The following is a 20,093-nucleotide window of genomic DNA, read 5'->3' as shown; positions in this document are numbered from 1 at the left end:
ACAGTTGTGTTTTCAAGCACAATATAGATCAACTGGACAGTGATTTAGTGTTTATTTCACAAACTATAAAGCAGTCTTAAATTATATTTGCATTTCTCAATATTTTGAAAATGATATGCAAGATAAATTTACCTAGGCAATCTGCAGATCTTAAGATGTCAGCTGACAGGCCAGAAATTACTGTACATGAACAGGACTGACTTATCAAGCTTGTACTCCTGCAAGTAGCCCAAATTTGATTGGTCCCATCATCTTAACAGGGTTACTTATAATAATAAAAACTGCCAAGACCAGCCCTGATCACTATAATATTGACAGGTGAAAAAAACCCATCTAAAAAAATAGATTGTGGTGTCCCTGTCCTGCTCATACTCAATATCTGTAATTTATATAAATATTTTGCATACGGTATTATAAATTAGTTACTGAAAATCCCTGCCATATGAATATTCCCTCCTGGTTTCTTTTGTAAAAGAAGTTGCAAGAAATGTTCAAAAGTCTGGTGTTAGCCCCTGGTAGGTGACAAAATATTGAAAAAGATTGACCAGTGGTCTGATCTAGCTACTGGAAAATACAGTGGTTTAGATTTCATAAGAACCATAACATTCATAATGAATTCTAATACAAAATGCAACAGGAATAAAATGCTTTTTAAAGGCATATGGGACACTGAAAATCTGACATTTTAAGACACGAATTAGAGGTTTTTTTGGATTTGATCTTCAAGGCTACTTTCCATATGTAGTTATATACAGAAGTTTGAGGCAATATTAAATTGGTCCAGTTAATAGATAGACATTTAAAATGAAAATATATAAAGAAATTTTGTCAGCCACCTCTTATATGAATCAATTAGTACGGATGTTTAAAATATATTACTAGGTCTAAACGGAGTATTTTTTCTTTTCCCAATAAAAAAGAAAATTTCTTACCTATTTGATGGATACAGCAAACTGCTAAGAGGAAAGCCCATTCTGGTAGCAATATCCCCCTGCCAAACCCCATCTTGAGTGGAGTTTGGCACAAGGATGTTGGGTCTAAACTTGATCAGGACTGCAGTTCACCTGTGCTTTGTAGCTCTTATATAGTAGGTGACTTTGGCTTCAGTCCCAGATTGATTCAGAGAGTGTAGAAAGGTGAGGTTTGGGGGATTTTAGCTATTGAACAGGTAAACAGAGGATGCTCTTCCTTCCTCAGAACTGGCCACTATTTGCATTTTGGGAGGAGTAAATACATTTACGTATGTACATTTTAAGATTATATCTAGTAAAGAAATGATTGCAAATAAAATACAACTCCTCCTCCACAAATAACAGGTCCTGGAACAAATTTAATTTGGTATTGCTTTACAGTTATGCAGATGGATGGCAAGTAAGTGTTCCAAGTTTTTCAGTACTACAATTGATGCCAGGCAACTCCTTGGCACAAAAAAACAAAAAAAAAAAAAAAAAAACCCAAACCCACTGATTTCTGAAATTTGTGGAATATTTAATATGTGGGGACCCAGCAGCGAGAAGTCCCTCCATGCTTATCAGGGCAGCTAATATTGTAAAAAGAACAGAATAACCTTGAAGGCTGCTGCAGTCTCATGTGGCCACTCAGTATGTGCCATGGAAACCCTTGTGTGAGGCACTGACAGGCATCAGGCACCCAGATGAGAAAGATTCACTCACACCTGTCCTGCATTTGTTAGAGGTGGCCTTAAACTTTAAAATCTATTTTTCAGTTCTCTGGTTTTGTCTTCTCATAGAAAACATCAGGAGCCAGCCAGCCAGTCTCGTGGCAGCTTTCTAGGACTAAAAAATTGATTATCGTCTGTGATCATGATTACATTGTTTCAGAATCATTCTTGTTTAATTCCATTCACATCCACAGAGCTATGAGAACTACAAATTAGTTAAACAGGCAATGAATCAAGGGTATAAGGTTTGCCAGTAACGGCTTAACACACTTCTTTTCTCTGAGCATTGCCTTTTTGCAGTTTTACCGGGCAATCATTTCAAAAGCAGAAACAAATGCATACTACAATAAGTGCAGACAGTATTTCTACTTCTTGTCACTTTATCTTTTTTAGCTTGACATTGGAGGTAGGATGAGTTGCTCCAAGCAGATTTCTGTCTATTTCCTAGGTCAATGGATCTTACTTTAATAGTAAAAGATGGACAAAACTACTCAAAGTTACTGAAACAATTCTTTTAAACTGCTAGGTTTGGCAAAAACAATTTCCAGTCCAGCACTTGGTATATACATCATTTTTCCTCAATTCACCCTCAGCTTTAGCCTCCTCACAGTTTTCCAGAGTGCAGGTAGCTGATGGATTTAAAAAACCTCCATTATAAAGAATGGAATGAAGGCTGCTGCTCAGTGGGGAATTTAGCCAGAGGGATCTGGGAAATATAATTTGGGGTGGGGGAGCCTCAGGAGTAAGGAGGAAAAAAACCACCAAAACTAGAATGTGTGGAGAGGCAGAAAGGAATTTCTTTGGGTAAAATGGGACAGTTTTACCTTCTACAATGTCTGTAAGATTCAGTTCAACGATGTCTGCTTGTGTTTATCATTTCTTCTGAAGGAGGGGAAGAACACAACTTCAGGAAGGTGTTCTAATTGTAAAATGGGATCACAGCCATAACCTAAGTCTCTTGGGCTCTTACCAAAATCCTACCCTGCAATTATACATTTAAAAATATTTCCGTAAAAGAATAGGGTGTATAATACAATATTCCATTCAGGAGTTACTGAATTGAATGATGTAATTATCTTTCCATTTCTTCCAGTTGAACCCCTATTTCCACTTCTGTTTAGCTCTAAAGAGATCAGAGCCTCACATATTTAGTGCTACAAAATGAATTAAAAATAGCTTTTTTATGGAGTGCTGTCTGGATTTGATTTCTGGATTGAAGTCAGTGGAAACTTGCTATGGCAATGTTGGGGTACTTAAGTCAACATTTTGGCCTGCTATAGTATAAAACATGTTCTCTGTCAAAATGTCCAGGATGTTTAATAAAGTTACATCTTCCTAATCAGTAGTAAGCTGTTTACACACTCTAAATCTGTATCTTTATGCTTCAGCAAACCAGGAGAAAAGAAAATACTGCATTTCCTGCCCATTGAACATTGTTTTATTCTGTGCCAGTACTCATAATGAATATAAATTCATCTGTACATAGAGAAAGCAAATGGTTTCTTGTTTACGTGACCAGCTAGCTGTATTAAACAAATATACTCTAGTCTCACTTACACAATTAGACAAGCCACCCAACAAACTTGGCTTTCAGCAACCAAGGTGCATATGCCTTTAGCAGTAGGCTGTTTGTGATGGTTAGGAGGAGCAGAGCTTGCCTCCCTTCTCAGTTACACCCATCTCTGCACGAGGGGCATAACAGAAAGTCAGGATCTTCTTGTGCTGCTTTCAAACATGCAGAGAGAGTTCCTTGTTTTCCACTGGCTGTATAAGAGCAAGGGAATATGATAAAGGGATGAGCTTTCTGAGGGGCAATCAATGCTTTTCATACTCATCTGGTAAAGGTGATGAAGATGTCCATGCCTAGGATGATTAGGAGTGTCACTGGGGTCATGGCTGCTTTCTCTTTTGCCCTGTCTCTTTTATGGGGACTGTTGCTGGGCAGAGTGCTACTATCAAGCACTTCCTCTCTTTTTCTAAGACAGTTTTTAATTTTCACTCTAATAACTCTTTGTGACCAAAGCAATGCGTCAGCCTTCAATATGTTATTCCACTAAGCATTTAGCAGTGCGCAGTGGTTGTTCAGAAGGCTGTCCCAGTTGTTCTCAAAGGTGTTCTTCAAAAGATATTCTCCAGGAATTTTGCTCAAACCTATCTGTATTCTGGAATTGCTTTGATTGCTACTGCTCAGTCTGAGTCTGAGATTTTTGATCTCTAGGGATGGTCAGACATGTTCCAGTATTCAGCTTATTCAACCTTACAGCCTCTCTGTTCCTCCCTCTCCACCCCAAGGAGTGGATGAAATTGTTAATAACATTAACAGGTGCAGAAGAAATTCACAGAATTCACATAGTGACTAGGTTGGAAGAGACCTTCAACATCCTTGAGTCCAACCCAAATTCAGGTCACTCTGTTAGGTGGCGTATGAAATTTTGAAAGCTGTACAGTTTTTTTGTTTTTTAATGGTTGCTAGGGGAATCACATCTGTAGACGAAAGTATCACAAAAATTACAAGGATTTAAGCAAACATGTTCATTGGTCACAAGAATTGCTTCAAGTGGTTCACACAGATTAAAAAACAGTTGTCAAGGACTTCTCAGTTTCCCAGATAACAGAGTAAAAAGAGTTTACATAGGAACAAGCTCTCACCTACAGTTGTATGGGGGAAAGAAACTCCAGAAGCAAGTTTTGAAGTGCTTTAATAACAGACACTTAGCAGCTGTTTTTACTGTTAACTTGTATCAGGAATATGCCAAGGGACCACAGTTTTTGGTACTGGCTGGCACTAAAACAAAGCACTTTCATTGCCAAGAGGAAATTTTCAGGGAAATGTCAAAGGCATTATTTATTTATTTAGTGCATTTTTGGTCTGTTTTTCTCAGTTTTAACATGTGTAAAAACCAGAAGTTTGTCTTGACATCTCTGTATTAATTCCATGGCAATTAATTCAGGATAGATCTGTAAAGATGACAGACACCAGTTATCGGAAAATTATTGGAAGTCATTGGAAGTTGACTGCAACAGCCAAGGATATGGCTGACAAATATTCTTCTCTCATTTTGGTCTTGTTTCAAAAATCTGTACCAATGGATTGATCACTAAAAGTACCTCTTGTAACAATCAATCAAATAATTCTGAGGATGGATATATCTCCAATTTTACCTTTTTTTCTTGCTTTCTTGCACAGAAGTAGGGGCAAAACTTGTGGCATTGACTATACTGGTTTAATCTAAAATTGTAAATGCCAGATAAAATTTCAATATCATATATACTATAAATACCATAATTACAACCTGAAAGTAGATCATGTAACATGAGGGTGGCAAAGGTAAGCATTCAGAATTTAGGTAGTGGTAGTATTAAGGCTCTTAGTAAAAACCCAAATCATTTAAACAAAAATCAAGCCTTTTGTGTTCAAATTACAGCTCCTGTACAGATAAGAACTTGTACCTCCTCACAAGTGTGATAAACCAGAGGCAGCTGGGACTCGGGTTTTGTGCATGGCTTGGGTTTGTGCCCAGGCATTGTGCCTCAGATCTGTGAAGCCATTGCTTGCCATGTCAACTGGCAAAATGAAAGAATTGGATTGGTCAGAGAAGAGCCCATTGTGGAGTGGAAAGTAACGTAAGATAATGACAGCCTGCAATCAGCGTCAACGAAGTTGGTATTAACTTAAGCAGAGGATCCGGCACACCCTTTCCCCAAGCTCTGTAGAGGTCTAGTTGCTGTCCTCAGCTTGTCCTGCTGAAGTTTTCTCACCTGTCTGATAGCCTCAGTCATTCTTTCCTTCCATCAGTCTACAGGTTACTCCCCAGGGTTTTACTTTCCAGCCCTTCCAAGGGATTCACTCTCCACCCTTTCTTTCAACGCTCTGTTAACTTCCCCACAATAAATATGTGCACTGCCACTGTGGAAGAAAATGCTGGATGCTCTCTGGCCATGGGCTCCTTTTCCTGGTTCTTAGAATAAATTATACAGCCTAGTTTTTTTTAGTAAAACGTGGCCCACATCATAGAGGTGTCTCCAGAGAAAACAAGGCTGAAAATCATGTGGAGAGAGAGTTAAACTCTTGCAGTGCATGGCAGATGAGCTCTGTATTATATACTGCTATCACTTTTTACTTTGTTACACTAATTTTAGAACTGGTTATGCAAGGTACTGTGGAAAGTGGAAGAAAACTTTCTAAGGAGATTAGATTGTCTAAGTGGGCAAAAAAAGGGTGAGAGCTAAGAGCAGTGAAGGTTAGAAATAATTAAGTAACTTGCCTCATTTTTCAGCAGTATTAGCCCATGTACCTTAATTACAGAGTGACCTCTTAAGTGTGTGTGGTTATATTAAAGCTTGTCTAGTTCCAACCCCCTGCTGTGGAACACCTTCCACTAGGCCATGTGCCCAAAGCCCCATCCAACCTGGCCTGAACACTTACAGGGATGGCACATCCACAGATTCTCTCAGCAACCAGTCCCAGTGTTTCACCACCCTCATGGTAAAGAATTTCTTCCCAATATCTAATCTAAACCTGCCCTCTTTCAGTTTGAAGCCATTCCCTGTTGTCCTGTCTCTTTCTGCCCTAGTACAAGTGCCTCTCCAGCTTTCTTGTAGGCCCTTTTTAGGGACTGAAAGGCTTCTCTAAGGCCTCTCCAGAACCTTCTCTTTTTCAGGCTGAAAAACCCTCTCAGTCTTTCCTGACAGGAGAGGTGCTCCAGCTCCCTGATCATCTTTGTAGCTCTTCTTTTGACTCAATCCAACAGGTCCATGTTCTTATGCTCCAGAGCTGGATGCAGTGCTCCAGATGAATCCCCTCCATCAAGCTGCTGGCCACACTGCTTTTGATCCAGCCTAGGATGCCATTGGTTTGACATCTGGAACGTCAAGCTTCTCATCTGCCAACACCCCAAGTCCTTCTCCTCAGAGCTATTTTTGATGCATTCTCTGCCCAGAGATGTGATTAATCACTTTTACCGTGTTGAATGTCCTTAAATTCACTGTTGTATTGGTTTGGTGTGGCAAGGTTTTCATAGCAGGGGGACTATAGGGTTGATTCCCCCACATTCTGTAGAGTCAACGCCAGCCAGCTCCAGCTAGCACTGCTGGCCAAAGCTGAGCTCTTCAGTGATGCTGGAAATGACTCTAGGACAATGTATTTAGGAAGTGGAAATAAATTACTCCACAGAAGCATTGCAGCCAGAGGAGTGAGAATATGTGAAACAGCTCTGCAGGCACCAAGGGCAGTGCAGAAGGAGGGGCAGAAAGTTCTCCAGGTGCTGGAGCAGAGATTCCCCTGCAGGCCATGGTGCAGCCCAGAGTGTGCCCCTGTAGCCCACGGAGGTCCATGGAGGAGCAGAGATCCACCTGCAGCCCATGGAGGACCCCACACCAGGGCAGGTGGATGTCTAGAAAAAGCTGTGGCCCTGTGGGAAACCTGTGCTGAGGAGTCTCCTGGCACGTGGCATACAAGCCAGCACAACAGGGCACTTAATTCAGCTGAAAGCATAACTTTTCCATTGTATATCATGTATATCCATTGCGTGAAAGCTGCTGGGTTTTTCACCTTCAGTATTTGTTTGGTTGTCACAGCGTTAGGATGATGTTCATAGCTCTCATTTTGTTCATCTGGCAGGATTTCAGCTTTGTTTTCCTCTTGTGCATAGTGCTGAGTTCACCTTTCTGAACTAATATCACCACCAATACCTTCTTATCTGTTTGGCATTTTGTTATCTGTTTGGCACTATTGTGGGTTTGCCTTGCCTTTTCTTTATTTCATAAGGAAATAAAGATTTTTTTTTATTATTTCATAAAATGCTTATTCTGTTGTATACTAATAACATACATGAACCAAATCTGACCTTTTGGATCCTTGATGGGAGACTTCAATACAGTTCATTTTTTTGTTTTGTTTTTCTTCTCCACAAGCTTGGCATAATTATTTCTTCTGTCCCAGTAATTGCATATATATACCCCCTCATTTTAATGACTTTTTAGTTTCCCAAACCAATCTTGAGTTTGTGTTTTTATTTCTTTGCCTGTTTCAGAATCTGCTGTTGAACACATTTTGGTGTACTTTTCCTTGTGATGCTTTCTCAGTGACACTTAATGAGTCACTTCTGCACATGTTCTTTGTAAAACTGTTCAGATTTCAGCACACTCATCAGCGCTGCACATATCCTCAAAGCTTGACAGACTACGATGTGCCCATATTGGCAGGTGACTTTTAATTCAGTCTGAAGATTGCAGGTTCAGGCTCTAAGTTTAACTCTCATCTGCAAACTGAGTTTAGAGGTCCAGCTGACCTTCTGTCTGAGGAGCCAAGCTTATCATTCTGTCTGTCCCTGTCAGTGGATGTCCTGGCTCCAAAATTTCATCACCTTTTTGTGCAAGATTATCCATTGTGAATTTAATTATTTTTCTACAGTTTTGGGGGAAAAAAAAGTGGTAAAAGTGCTTTATGATTTATTATTCCTCCAAATTCTTGGGTACATTAAAATGGTATGTTTTATAGATGACATATTTGTGGCTTGAAAATTCTTGGAGGGAGCTTCTAGGTCTTCATACAAGTACTCATCTTGTATCACAACTAAATGCTGCAGTACCAGCCTTTACCAATTCTGTTTCCATCTTTGTTTTCCTAACTCATTCCTATTTAAATTTCAGAGATCCTCTTTAGTGGTTAAAAGCCACCATGAGATTGCTAAATGTGCTTCTGCCTGCTCAGGAACAGGGAATCAGTGTTCTAGTTTAATTCCTTTCCTTACATATGGTCGTCTTCCCTAAAATGCTTCCTAAAAGTAGGATTTTCCAAATCCCTCGGCATTGCCATGTACATGAATCACAAGAGCTGCCACTTCCATGAAGGAGACGGACTGTGACCCTTGTGGCTGTGAGTGTTAAAGTGCTCTCCGTTTCTCATTTTATCTGTCAGACACTGGTGACTGCCGGACGCTGGGAGGAGAGCCCTGGGCTGAGAACAGCGCCTGCTCTCTGAGGGTGCTCTGCAGCCAGCAAACAGAATGAGAGAGCAGAGCAGGAACAGGGGTAAGCAAGCTTCTGCTTTCCACAGATCACGGCATCACCCTTTATTTTAAGACCAAGCAAGAATTACAGGACAGCAGAATGCTGCCTTGCCACTGCTGGGGTAAATAAAGCAGTTGAACTGATTTTCAAACCATGTACAACTCATTTAAAGTACTCAGTAAAAAAATCTGGTTATTTCTGCCTGTGTCTGTGTTTAAACATGGACAAGACACAATTTAAAGTAAGAATCTTGGTGTTTCTTTGAGTGCACTGCTTGACTAATTTTAGTTGCAACAAGAGGTTTCCAGAGCAAAACATCTGTACTGATTGTTGTTACTATTTTACTGCTGAGGTGAGTTGCAATTTTAAGTTTTGTTTTTTACAAACAGAAAGAACATACAAAACAACTCACACTTGGTTTAAATTAATTGCTATTCTGCATATGGTGCTTAGGGGCCAGTCAAAGCAGAATGCTAATGGATCTCAGGCAGTCAGTTTATTGTAGCTGAAATAAGTATTTAAACCTCTTAACTCTATTCTTTTGAGCATCTAAATAATGAGTAATATCAAGGTAGCTTATTAAACTGCATTGCATATAGAAGTGCTTGAAATTTCTAACATAATGGAAAAAGGAGGATACAAATATTTTCATTTCATTTTTCTGAAAGTATCCCATACCCATACTGCATACTGCCCATAGCTGTGATGAGATAGTGTAGCTGAGCGTCTATGTTGAGCATAATATTTTAATTCATATATCCTGTGCCTTGCACTAAGATGAAGTGATTTAAGCAACTTGTCATCCTCTACAACTCATCTCTTGATGGGGTAGGTAAAGCAGTTGAACTGTTTCAAACCACTTCCAACTCATTTGAAATAATTAGGAAACAAAAACTAGGCATTTCTGTTAAAGTCTGAGTCTGGATGTGGATAGGACACAATTTACAGTAATAATCTTGATGTATAATGCAAGAAATGCTAACAGAAAAAGTATCAAAATAAATTTGCTCTAATTCAGATTCAAAGTAATGGCAGGAATCGGGTAGGACTTTTGTCTCTCAAGGAGGTGGATATGGCAGTCTGCTGAGAGTCAGGAGTCCTTGGATTTGCTATCAGCTTCATGATGTAGAATGCAAAAGGTCTCTGTGTGTCTGATTTCTGTCTCTATCCCTGGCTAAATATTTTTATTATAAGTGTCTCAAGAAGAAACTAACAAATTTTACATTTCTATTCTATTCTGACAGAAAATCAATGCTGGTTGCTCCTTGAGTAAAAAACCTAAATATTGAAAATGGATAATTTTAAATGCAAACCCTTTCCCCCATATTCTGGTGTGCCAAGGGTAGGAATGGGCTCTTCTGCCTGCAGTGATTTCGTTATACCTTGACACTAGGAGCAAATTAAAGTACCTTTGATGTTGTCCTAATCTGAGCAAAGTAACTAATGCTCTCTTGTTTTACTAATGGAAGAGAAGTGTTTCACCTCTTGGGACTCTTGTATGTAATAGAACATAGTGCTCGATTAAAATAAACCCACGTTAATTGCAAGGGGTAAGGGGGTCTCAACCACAGACCTTGCTGTATACACACCTGGCCAATCCAGTGGGTTTTTGCATTTAGTGCTACTTATTTCCTAACAAAATCCTGTACATATCAAGATCAAAGACAAGTAAGACTTTGGTAAAGAATTTCCAGTTTGACCAGTCATGAAAGAGCTGAATGAGCTCATTCTGTACATAAGAGACTTTAGCTGTACCCAAAAAGACATCTGGCTCTAGAATTATTTACTAGGGTATTTGTGGATCAAATCCGTATGAAAGTTCTGAATGGAGCAAAACCTTTGGCATGTTATATTTTGAAACCAAGGAGAATTGAATAGAATGTCAAGAAACTCTCATGGTTGTTCTTTTGGGTGTACCCGCTAATTAGTCACTATTATAGCTAATATTTGCTCATAAAGTGAAAGGAACATAACTATATTTATGCATGTGAATTAGTCAGTTCTACATCAAAATTTATTTTTAAAATAATTTTCCTCAGACTATTTTTTTATTCAAAGGCCCTTGAAAGTTAATGTGGGAAAGTTATTCCTATGGGCTTATGGGCAGGAAGATTATCTGAATTGATTTAATGAAGAATGCCTTGGGAGAAGAACTGTCTTTGGGTATTTTTTTCTGTAGTCCAGAAATCCAGACAATGAAAGACATGACAAAGTTCTACGCAAATTTATATTTTTCTTAAATTATGCTAATTTGCTAAAACATAAAAATTTGCAGTTGTATTTTAGTGATTAACCTCCTAGCTCTCTTTTATCCTCTATTTTTCAGAGCTGGATAAGAATTTAATTTTCATAGAACATTATTGACCTCCCACTGAAATCAATGATGAAACTTCTATGGGAGCTCATATAAATTTTATTAATCCTTTAATAATGCATACTTTGATAATGATTGTATCTTTCCCATGCTGCCTTACTAAGTGAGCAAAGTGCTTCCTATCCCAAGGCAGTGCACAATGCAATGTATAATCACAGCATCTGAATGACTGCATATCTACTGCTATGATTTAATATCTTGAACAAGCAGTTATACATTGGCTTGAACATAACTGACTCCATTTTTTAATTGCTACTGAGTGTTTCTTATATCTTCATAGCACTGCCAGATGAGATTGCACAATATTTTCCATGCAAAGACCCTCTTTCCAAATGATATGATTTTTTCAAAATTTTAACTCCTTGAAATTTCTTTTCTAAAAATGTATTTTCTTAAGTTGACTCTTTATAGACTTTTGATACACTTCCGTCAAGGCTTTTATGAAGAAGGAGGTGGAAATACTTCAGTGGGAATGTAGAAAGAGTATAAATTGCTGGATATGTCACTTAACAAATCAACATTTAACAAATCAACAAAGCATCACCATGGAATTTGGTGGGGACTTGCTTATGTGTGAAAATCATGCCTTGTTAACTGCACTTGAAAAACCAAACATTTTTCCATTAGAACTGAGCAGAAATCAAGTTGTTAACACAACTGCTGATACCATCCTAGGGTGTTACATTTAGCTCAGAGAGATCCTGGTATTTCTATTGTGCAGTAAAGCATTTAATGGATGCCAAATCAAACTCTTAACCTTTCTGTAATTCAGCAGGAAAGTAAACTAGACACTGGGAAACAGAATCAAACCCTTCTGATAAACATGTTTGCTTTGGTAATAAGTTTGAAGGGTTTTTTTACCCCAACACTAGTGTAAGACAAGAACAGTAAGTAAATTGATGTTGGTTTTAACCAGATGAGAGCTCCTTCCACCCTGATTATTCAGTATAAGCATGACCACAAGTACATGAGAGAAAATGTCCATCCAAATGTTCATCCAAATGTCCATCCCTGTGGCTATGGCCACAGAATATGAAGGAAAGAGCTGAGCAGCCACAAAGTGATAATTCTGATGAACATCCTTGAATACTGCACAAACCTCTGCTCAGGGGAGCTTGATGTGATTCCTTTGACAGCACAGTCTCCATGGAATTCTTGTTGTTGGTTTTGTTGTTGATGTTGTTATTGTTTTGTTTGTTGTTACAAAGGGCATATGGATCATGGCTGCAGTCAGTAGAGAAGAAGCAAACAAAATGGAATTTAGAAGACGTTCACCTTGCTTTAAAAGCTCCTTCAGAGTGACCAGTTTCATGCTCTTTGTGACTTCCTCTTGCAGCTCAGCTGTTGCTAGCACATGAGTTTTCACTGCACCTTTTTGTTTTGGCCTTTGCTGTTGCTGTTACTGGATTATGAGTGTGTCAGCTTCTTCTTAGAGAAGCAAAGAAGAGGTGAGAAGTGTAGCACTGCCTGGGAGAGAGGGGAAAAGAAGACTGTGGGCCTTGGGGATCATACAGGGAGAATAGCTGGAATGAATGAGGGGGCAGAAGGTAGAAAGGTGTCAGAAGGAAGTGGGTACATGTGGATGACTGAGGAAGCTGAGATAGCAAATGAAATGGCAGCAAATGAAAAAGTGAATGGGATATGTCACTATTTGAACCTCCAGATCCTGGAGACAAAGTAAATCAAATTATAATTAAATTACAATTAAAGATACTGGCTGGCCTATGTGACTAAAAGAGTTAAACAACTTGGTTTAAAGAATTGCTTTCTGTGCTGTTCTGGGCAAGCCATGAAAAGGACGTCATGCTTCTGAATTTTATTTGTCTTGGAGGTGGTGCACGGACATCCTTGTGTCTCAGAGTCTCCTTTAGATGACATTGCTTGCTGGAGGTTAAGAAAAATTTCTGTCACTAGTCAACTTTGATCCCTCCCTCTGTTTGGTACTACTGTTCATTCCATGAAAACTGTGACTACTGAAAACTGAAAACTAGCAGAGCAGCGAACACACTACAGAAATAACTAGCAAAATCCTGTTTTCAAGAAGTTGTCTGTTTCCTTTAAGCTTCATAAACAGCACAGGTAACATTAGATGCTTATTACTGTTCCCTCTCTCCTCTCTTCCGTGTCTTTATGTTACCTTTTATCTCTAAGAATTCTCACATTTCTTGTTTGTACAGTACAGCAGAGAGTAATTCTATGCTCTTCTTCTACAGGCACCACCATGGCTTAATAAAGATCTGAATAAATAAAAAATAGGACAATGCAGAGAGATGTAAACAAAATTAAACTCTAATCTAGTTTGGCAAAGCATGCAGGTGCATATTTCAAAGAATTGATTCAGAGCATAGGATATTACAGTGCTTAGCACAGGAAAATTCTGGTCCATGTGAGTGGAGGTCTTAGCTGTTAGGGTAAAGCTGATGCCAAAGCAAGCAGTTAGTTTGTTCTAAAAAGCCTATGTCCTTAAATTACCTTTCTGAACAAGTATGTGGAATGGAATTGGGTTTTAAATAGAATCTGACTTTACAGACATCAGTAATCCCAGCTGTTCCAACACAGCTATTCATGACTTTAGAGTTTTATAAATTCTCAAGAATGTTGCTGAGTTGACACCTAAGAACCAGTACCCCACAGCCATGAAATGAAAATGCTCTTAATGAAATGCAATCAGAAAACTACAAAAAAATACACCAGATAAGGGAGGGAGAAAAAAAGAAAAACAAAGAGACAGAGAGAGTAAGCAGACTAGGATTGCCATTTCCTTTTTACTCATTCTTTCCTCTAAAGAAACGTTACTTATGCTGCTGCATGATTTTTTTGCAGAAATACTTCAGCTAAAACTCCCAAGCCTTGTTCTGTTTCTACAGCTTTCACATGGCTCCCAACAGCCTGTCTTGATTACTTCTATTGATCTTTTCATCAGAGAGTACATTTTTGACGAGGATTTACTTTATCTACCACCAATTATTTTACAAGGCTCTGATCTGTCAGCATGTGCATTGTGTTGGGGCAGAGTCAAGACCATGCTTCAAGGACATTTTTAGGCACCAGGCTGAAGGCAATACAACTCATCCACAATGGCAGTCTCTGTCTGACTGTTTGCTCTGTATAGATTCAGTTTGTGTGACGCTGTTAAACACCCAAGCCTTTGTCAAAATGAATAGGAGATTTATTATCTGAGATAAAATGACAACTACTCTCAACCTTTGCAGAACTCAAGGGCAAAGCAGTTTTTCCAGTTAGAAGAACTTTTTGTCCACTACAGCAGCTAATGACATTACATGCTTGGATAGAAGTGGAGGACCCTGCAAATTCCTGCCAACAAGCAACCATCACAGCCCCAAACACACCCATGTTAACAGCAGAGGGACCAATCTTTTCTGCTGGGAACAACCCCTGGAGACCCAGGCCCCTTGCTGCTTACAGGTGCTTGTTTAGAGTTTAACATGGTTGTTGGCATATCAGCCTTACACGCAGTGTAGTGAAATGTACATGTAACACTACAGGAAGTAAAAAAATAGCAACATATATGTCTCACTGTAGTAATGTTGATTGTCTAGAGTGTTTATGGTGGAACAGAAGTCCTGGGAGAAAGCCAGACTTCAAACTTATTTCTAAAATAATGCAGGATTTTTCTTCAAGTGTCAATGATGATAATTTTTTTTTTTGAAGCTGACTGTGATCCAAATTTTGTCCTGGCCATGCAAATCCAGTCTTCTGGCTTCAGCTGAAGGGGGTGGGAGAGGAGGATTTGGCTGGTTTGCACCACTTGCTGAGGTATACATACCTAAGAAATAACTCTCTAAGCTGACTGGAGGTTTGCTGTGCCAAAAAGCTTGCCTAATTTTTCTAATTATGCCAGCTGAGCCAATAAAACATTGCCACTGCCTATAAACCTTGTATTACATCTGACTTTGATTTGAAGAGAGAGGGCTGGCAGACTTCAGAGCAGTAAGGGTACATGTAGCTCCACTGATAATAAGGGGAAAAAACCTGTTTGAAATAAAAACAACAGTAGACAACAAATCTGCACTTTCCCTGTAGATCCTTTCCCTTTGGGGACCCTTGGCCACAAACTGCAGAAAGTACTCTCAGTGTGGGAGCTCATACGCATACCAATGCAGATTGCCTAACCCAGCTGAAGTATCTGAGTCACATCCTAGATGACACAGAACCTTTTGGGAAAAAGTAACAAAATAACTTCTTGCCTCAAGCAAAACACTCTGTTTGCTAAGGTGTTTTATTGAAGCTTAAGGCTGACAAGATAGACTGATGATCTTCTATGCTACTGCTCAATGAATCAAATGCACAGCTATGAAATTTCCTATGTAATTCTGAAAGCAGCTCTTTATATTTCCTGGAGACTAATAACAAAATTTCTTGAGAAAAGTGAAAGCTTATGAATTTAATTTAAAACAAAAGCACACACTGATTAAAAAAAAAAAAAGTTTACAATATGTATTGTAAACTTTAAAAAGTTGTATGTCAATAATGAGAATTAAAGTCAGTAGCCTGTATCATTTAACAGAAGCAAGGCAATATAATCACAAGTACAAACACGCATTAAGATACATGATATAATGGATATTAAGAATGAAACAAAGAATAAATAACAAGACAGACATAGCCTCAAGGAATGCAAGCAGGGATAGAGTTGTTCTTTCAGTAAGGTGGAAAACAGGCTGTCCTTGTATGTTTTGTTGTTTCCTTGTAAGAGACATGTTTGATCTTGGCAGTCATTACTTTTGCAGTCAGGATGCCAGAGTTCATTGGTATGACACATCAGATTCTCAGCAGTGCCAGAACAGTTTGGCCCTGTGGGGACAAATACATACAGCTTTGAGCCTTCCCTGACTCAGCCCATCATCTAAACTAACAGAATCCTCAGGTTTGCCTGAAGGTCCTGTGAGCAGAGCAGGGATGTGCTCCCAGCAGAGACCAGGACACAAGGGGCTGTAAAACGCAGTACCAATGCAGCCAGGCAAGCAGGGTACACCAGCAAAACCTGCTGATAGAAACAAAGGGGCTGTAAAGAGGACACACTTTCAAAAACCAGCTGGATACATTTTTCTCTTTCTTCTCTTTTAACCCGCTAAGATAAATCCATACCAAATCCCAGTGACGTTAGAAACTTGACTTCATGGTGAACGGTGGAGCAGCTTGCTTTGTTCACTGTGTACAAATACTATGTGTATCCCAGCTGTATAAATACTGTGTGGAGTGTGCTTTGCCACAGGGGATATGGGATGGAACAAGGGCATTGCTGTTCCTTGTCTGCAGGGGCTGACCCCAGGGCTGCAGCAGGGCTAGGGCACCCCTCCTGGGGCCTCAGGGGTGTTGGGGACCAGTTTGCCAGCAGCACTTTTCAACCTTTTACATGGAATCTTGGGCAGGAGTCAACAGGTTACCTCACTGAGGTGGATTAACCTGTGCTCCACTAAATTATTTTGAGGTGGAAAACTTGTGATTTCACTTGCAGTTCCTGTTTGCAGTAGGGGATGGGCTTGTTGTAATCCAAATTCCTGTCTGGAAAAAAGAAGGAAGGATCTATTAAAAGAAAGGTAAAAACAAAGTCCCAGCCTTTTCAGGCACAATCTTGGTTGCTGTCCCAGTAGCAGAAATGCAGCAGAGCTGCCAAGTCCTCTCAGAAGGGGTTTCCCAAAGAGGCAGGAGCACCAGGCTGCAGGTCCATACCTTGCTGTCCTTCCCCTGGAGGAGTGGGGATGCTGGTGAATTGCCATCCAATGGAACTGCATCCATTGGTGCCCTGTGTGTGTGGCACAGGGTGGTGACATCCCCCTCTGCACGGGGGTGCACTGACAGAAATCACACTTGGCAGCCCCTTTCTCTGGGAGTCAGACACCTCATAATTGGGTGGACACCATCCCTAGGGGCTTTGCCAGGGGCAAGGCTTCTCCTGCTACTGGTGCCCACATCCAGCAGGGCCATGAGGGGTTAATAGGCTGTACCTGAAAGTCCCATGGTGAAAGGGGTCCTCCTCCTTATGTATTGTTATTATTATTATTATTATTATTATTATTATTATTATTATTATTATTATTTATTCCCACGGTGAAAGGGGTCCTCCTCCTTATGTTCTCCTCAACATTTCTCAGGAGGACACTCCTGGAGCTCGGGGATTTTTGGGTCAGGCCCTGGGAAGGACATGATCTCCTTCTTCCTGGCCTCTCACAGCTCCTGTACTGCCAATGTTTTCCAGCATCTACAACAATTTGTCATAGCCGTGGAAAAGCTCTCAGAAGAGTGGTTGTTCTCTTTCTTCCTTCCCAAAAAGCTCTTACACCATGGATGAACTGGTTGTGGCACATTCAGATAAATTTGTTTTATCTCATATTGATTACTCTGAGTCCTTGTAAAAGGAGCTTTCAAAGACCTGCATGGGGCACAATGTAGTTAGATTTTTTTATTATTTAATGGTATTTGTGACTGAATTGTGTATGAGAGATGATTTGTAATGTATTATATTAATTATATCTTTGATATAAGCTTTTAAAAACCATAGTTGCCAGAATTGAAGCAATTTACCAGTGGATGACTTATTATGGGCATATTATTTCTGAATCCTTAGCTTGGCCACATCAACAGGTCAGATTATTCTCACTTAGCCTAAACTGAATTGACAACTAAGAGAAATAAATAAACCTGCCTTTAGAAAAATGGCTGCCTCTTTATCTTCACTACCATAAATGCAGAAGGATTGTGGTTCTCATGCTTTGTGTGTCATTTCCAGCCAATGAAGCCCTGGTGATCTTGTCACATGTGTTGGAGAAATCGTGTAATAACACCAGCATGATCATACCAGAATGAATGAACCAAACTAGGGTAAATTCTCTGTGTCTCTGGTAATTTTTAACCACTGTATTTTCCTCAGGTGTGCTTCCTGAGGAAGGGTAAGTGAGGTGTCCTTACTGAGGCATCTGGGATGCTCAGGGATCTTTTCAGTTGGGTGGATGAACTGTAAAAAAGAGTCTCTAAGCCATTTTTGTGGTTTCCTGAAAGTCTCAGAGATTAGTCACTGTGCATATTTATATTCTCTGTGAGGTAAATTGAGATCCTGCTAGAATCATGTCCATTGTAGTCACCTCAGTGTAATGCTGACAAGCTTTTCCGTGTGCCTCGGATTGCAGGCTGCCCTTGATGGGCTTGTGGCTTAGGGTCACTGTTTCAAGTGAAATTCTGCTTCAGGAGTGCTTCTTTGGTTCTGGAAAGTGCTTCTTTGGTACTGAGGCAGAAGAGCTTTGTGAAGTTTGCAGGAATTGAGTGGACTCGAAGTGTTCTTTGCCCTTTCTTTGCAGTTTACTCTGAGCCTGGAGAGATAAGAAGTGGCAGAGAAGAGAAGATCACACAATCTTTTAATCAGCTGAAGCCTTCATGGTGCCAAATAAGCAACTGATGATTTAAATCTATTTTATAGTGCAGTTGTGTCACAGGAGAATATAGCCTATACTGGTTACTGTGAAAAAAAATCAATTCTACCCCAGCCAAGACCAGCACACAGTGACTAGCAAACTTAATTTTATTTTGTAAAAACCCAAATAATATTGGAAATCTAAAATAATTTAGGTTGAAAATTTACTTGCGATGGAATCTCAGCTGGGATTAAAATACTGTTTATTGGAATACTGTTCAGTAAAATCCTGTACAGTACTACTGAGGGATGGATAACATTGTTCCCATAGCTTCCTTGCTAAATGTGAAAATTAGATCAAGTGTACTGTGACAACTTCTTTATTATGAATGCTGTAAAACCACTTGCCATGAAGCATGTGAGGTAATGTTTTACATTATCTTCAGCTGACCAAATTTAGTGCAATTGCAATACTAATTTCCTGTAAAATAGCAGGTATCTGAATAATGGACCTTAATTACCATTAGAATGAGGTCATAAAGCACAAAAGCATTGATAGAGCAAATGATAAAACTACATCAGGTAGAATAATTCTCATTCTCCAGAATACAGAGCAACCAGCAATTAATGTGAGTAAGAAATTCAGTTCTGTTGTGGCAGGAGGTCATTTCATGAAGGTGTTTATCATGTCTTTTCTGCAGATTTCCATGTTATGGCTGTGTTGCAGTTGGCAGCCATGTGCTTCAGTAGCTGTGACTTTGAGTAATACAGAAAGCTCAGTTTTGGCCTCCCACCTCTCTAGAGGTCAGTTAGACTGGAATGAGAGTTTTTGACTGACTTCTCACTGAGTGAGGGAACAGTTGCAGAGTTCACATTTGACATTGTCTGAAACAAAAGCCAGTTTCAAATTTGCCTTGGAATCATGCTCCTCTCAAGTATTTCTGGTTTGGTTTTTTTTTTTTTTTTTTTTTTTCCTTTTTTTTTTTTTTTTTTTTTTTCCTTTTTTTTTTTTTTTTTTTTTTTAAAAGTCAGTGAATCCCAGTGATCGTTGTAGCTAGACTGGAATACAGAAACAATGGTTTAGTTTCAGGACTGGCTACTAAGACTTTACACATTTTAATTTTGTGAGACTAAGCGTGTGACATATCCACAATTACTCTATTTAAGAGCTCCATTTTTGACTGCCTGGACGGCCTTTGCTTTCTTAAATCAGAAGGAGGGAAAAGTGGGATTTTATTTTTCTATGCATGGTCATAACAGGAGGAGGGCAGTTAGGGGCAGGCAGAATAAGTTTCTGTCTATTTAAGAAAACCCAAACCCAATTGTTTTAATAGTGGAAACATTTGCTGGTTACTCATAATCAAATTGTAGTTATAAATAGGAGTTATAATGAATGCCAAAAGAAATCAGAGGATCAAGAAGGAAGATAATTTTTGAAGCTGTACAGAGCAAAGGAAAATTGGACAGTCATGACCACTGCATCCTCTGCAAAAATGTACTTCCTGTGCATTTATAATTGTTTTATTATTACATTAATAATGTTTGAATAGAACTAGTCTCCTTTTCAGTTATAAAACTCTATCTTAATCTGGCTTGTTGCCAGAGAGTGGCCTTTTTTTTTTTGCAATGGTTAGAACAAAACCTACTGAAGAGGTGAA

At 39.3% G+C, this 20,093-nt stretch overlaps 1 protein-coding gene across 1 annotated transcript in view; it reads right to left on the bottom strand.

Moving 5' to 3' along the window:
* The window catches only part of LOC121341487 (mucin-5AC-like), a 41,296-nt gene extending 33,228 nt beyond the window's left edge, over nucleotides 1–8,068 (bottom strand). Inside the window, exon 1 of the mRNA XM_041415012.1 lies at nucleotides 7,972–8,068. Within this exon, the coding sequence (XP_041270946.1) occupies nucleotides 7,972–8,068 (97 nt within the window). The remainder of the gene's footprint in view (nucleotides 1–7,971) is intronic.
* Between the last annotated feature and the right edge of the window lie 12,025 nt (nucleotides 8,069–20,093).

The sequence above is a fragment of the Onychostruthus taczanowskii genome, unplaced genomic scaffold (genome assembly GCF_017590055.1).
Source record: "Onychostruthus taczanowskii isolate IOZ18803 unplaced genomic scaffold, ASM1759005v1 scaffold49, whole genome shotgun sequence".
Classification (NCBI taxonomy): Eukaryota; Metazoa; Chordata; class Aves; order Passeriformes; family Passeridae; genus Onychostruthus; species Onychostruthus taczanowskii.
Note: the sequence above shows the minus strand (reverse complement) of the source record. Positions and strands in the feature narration are given on the sequence as shown.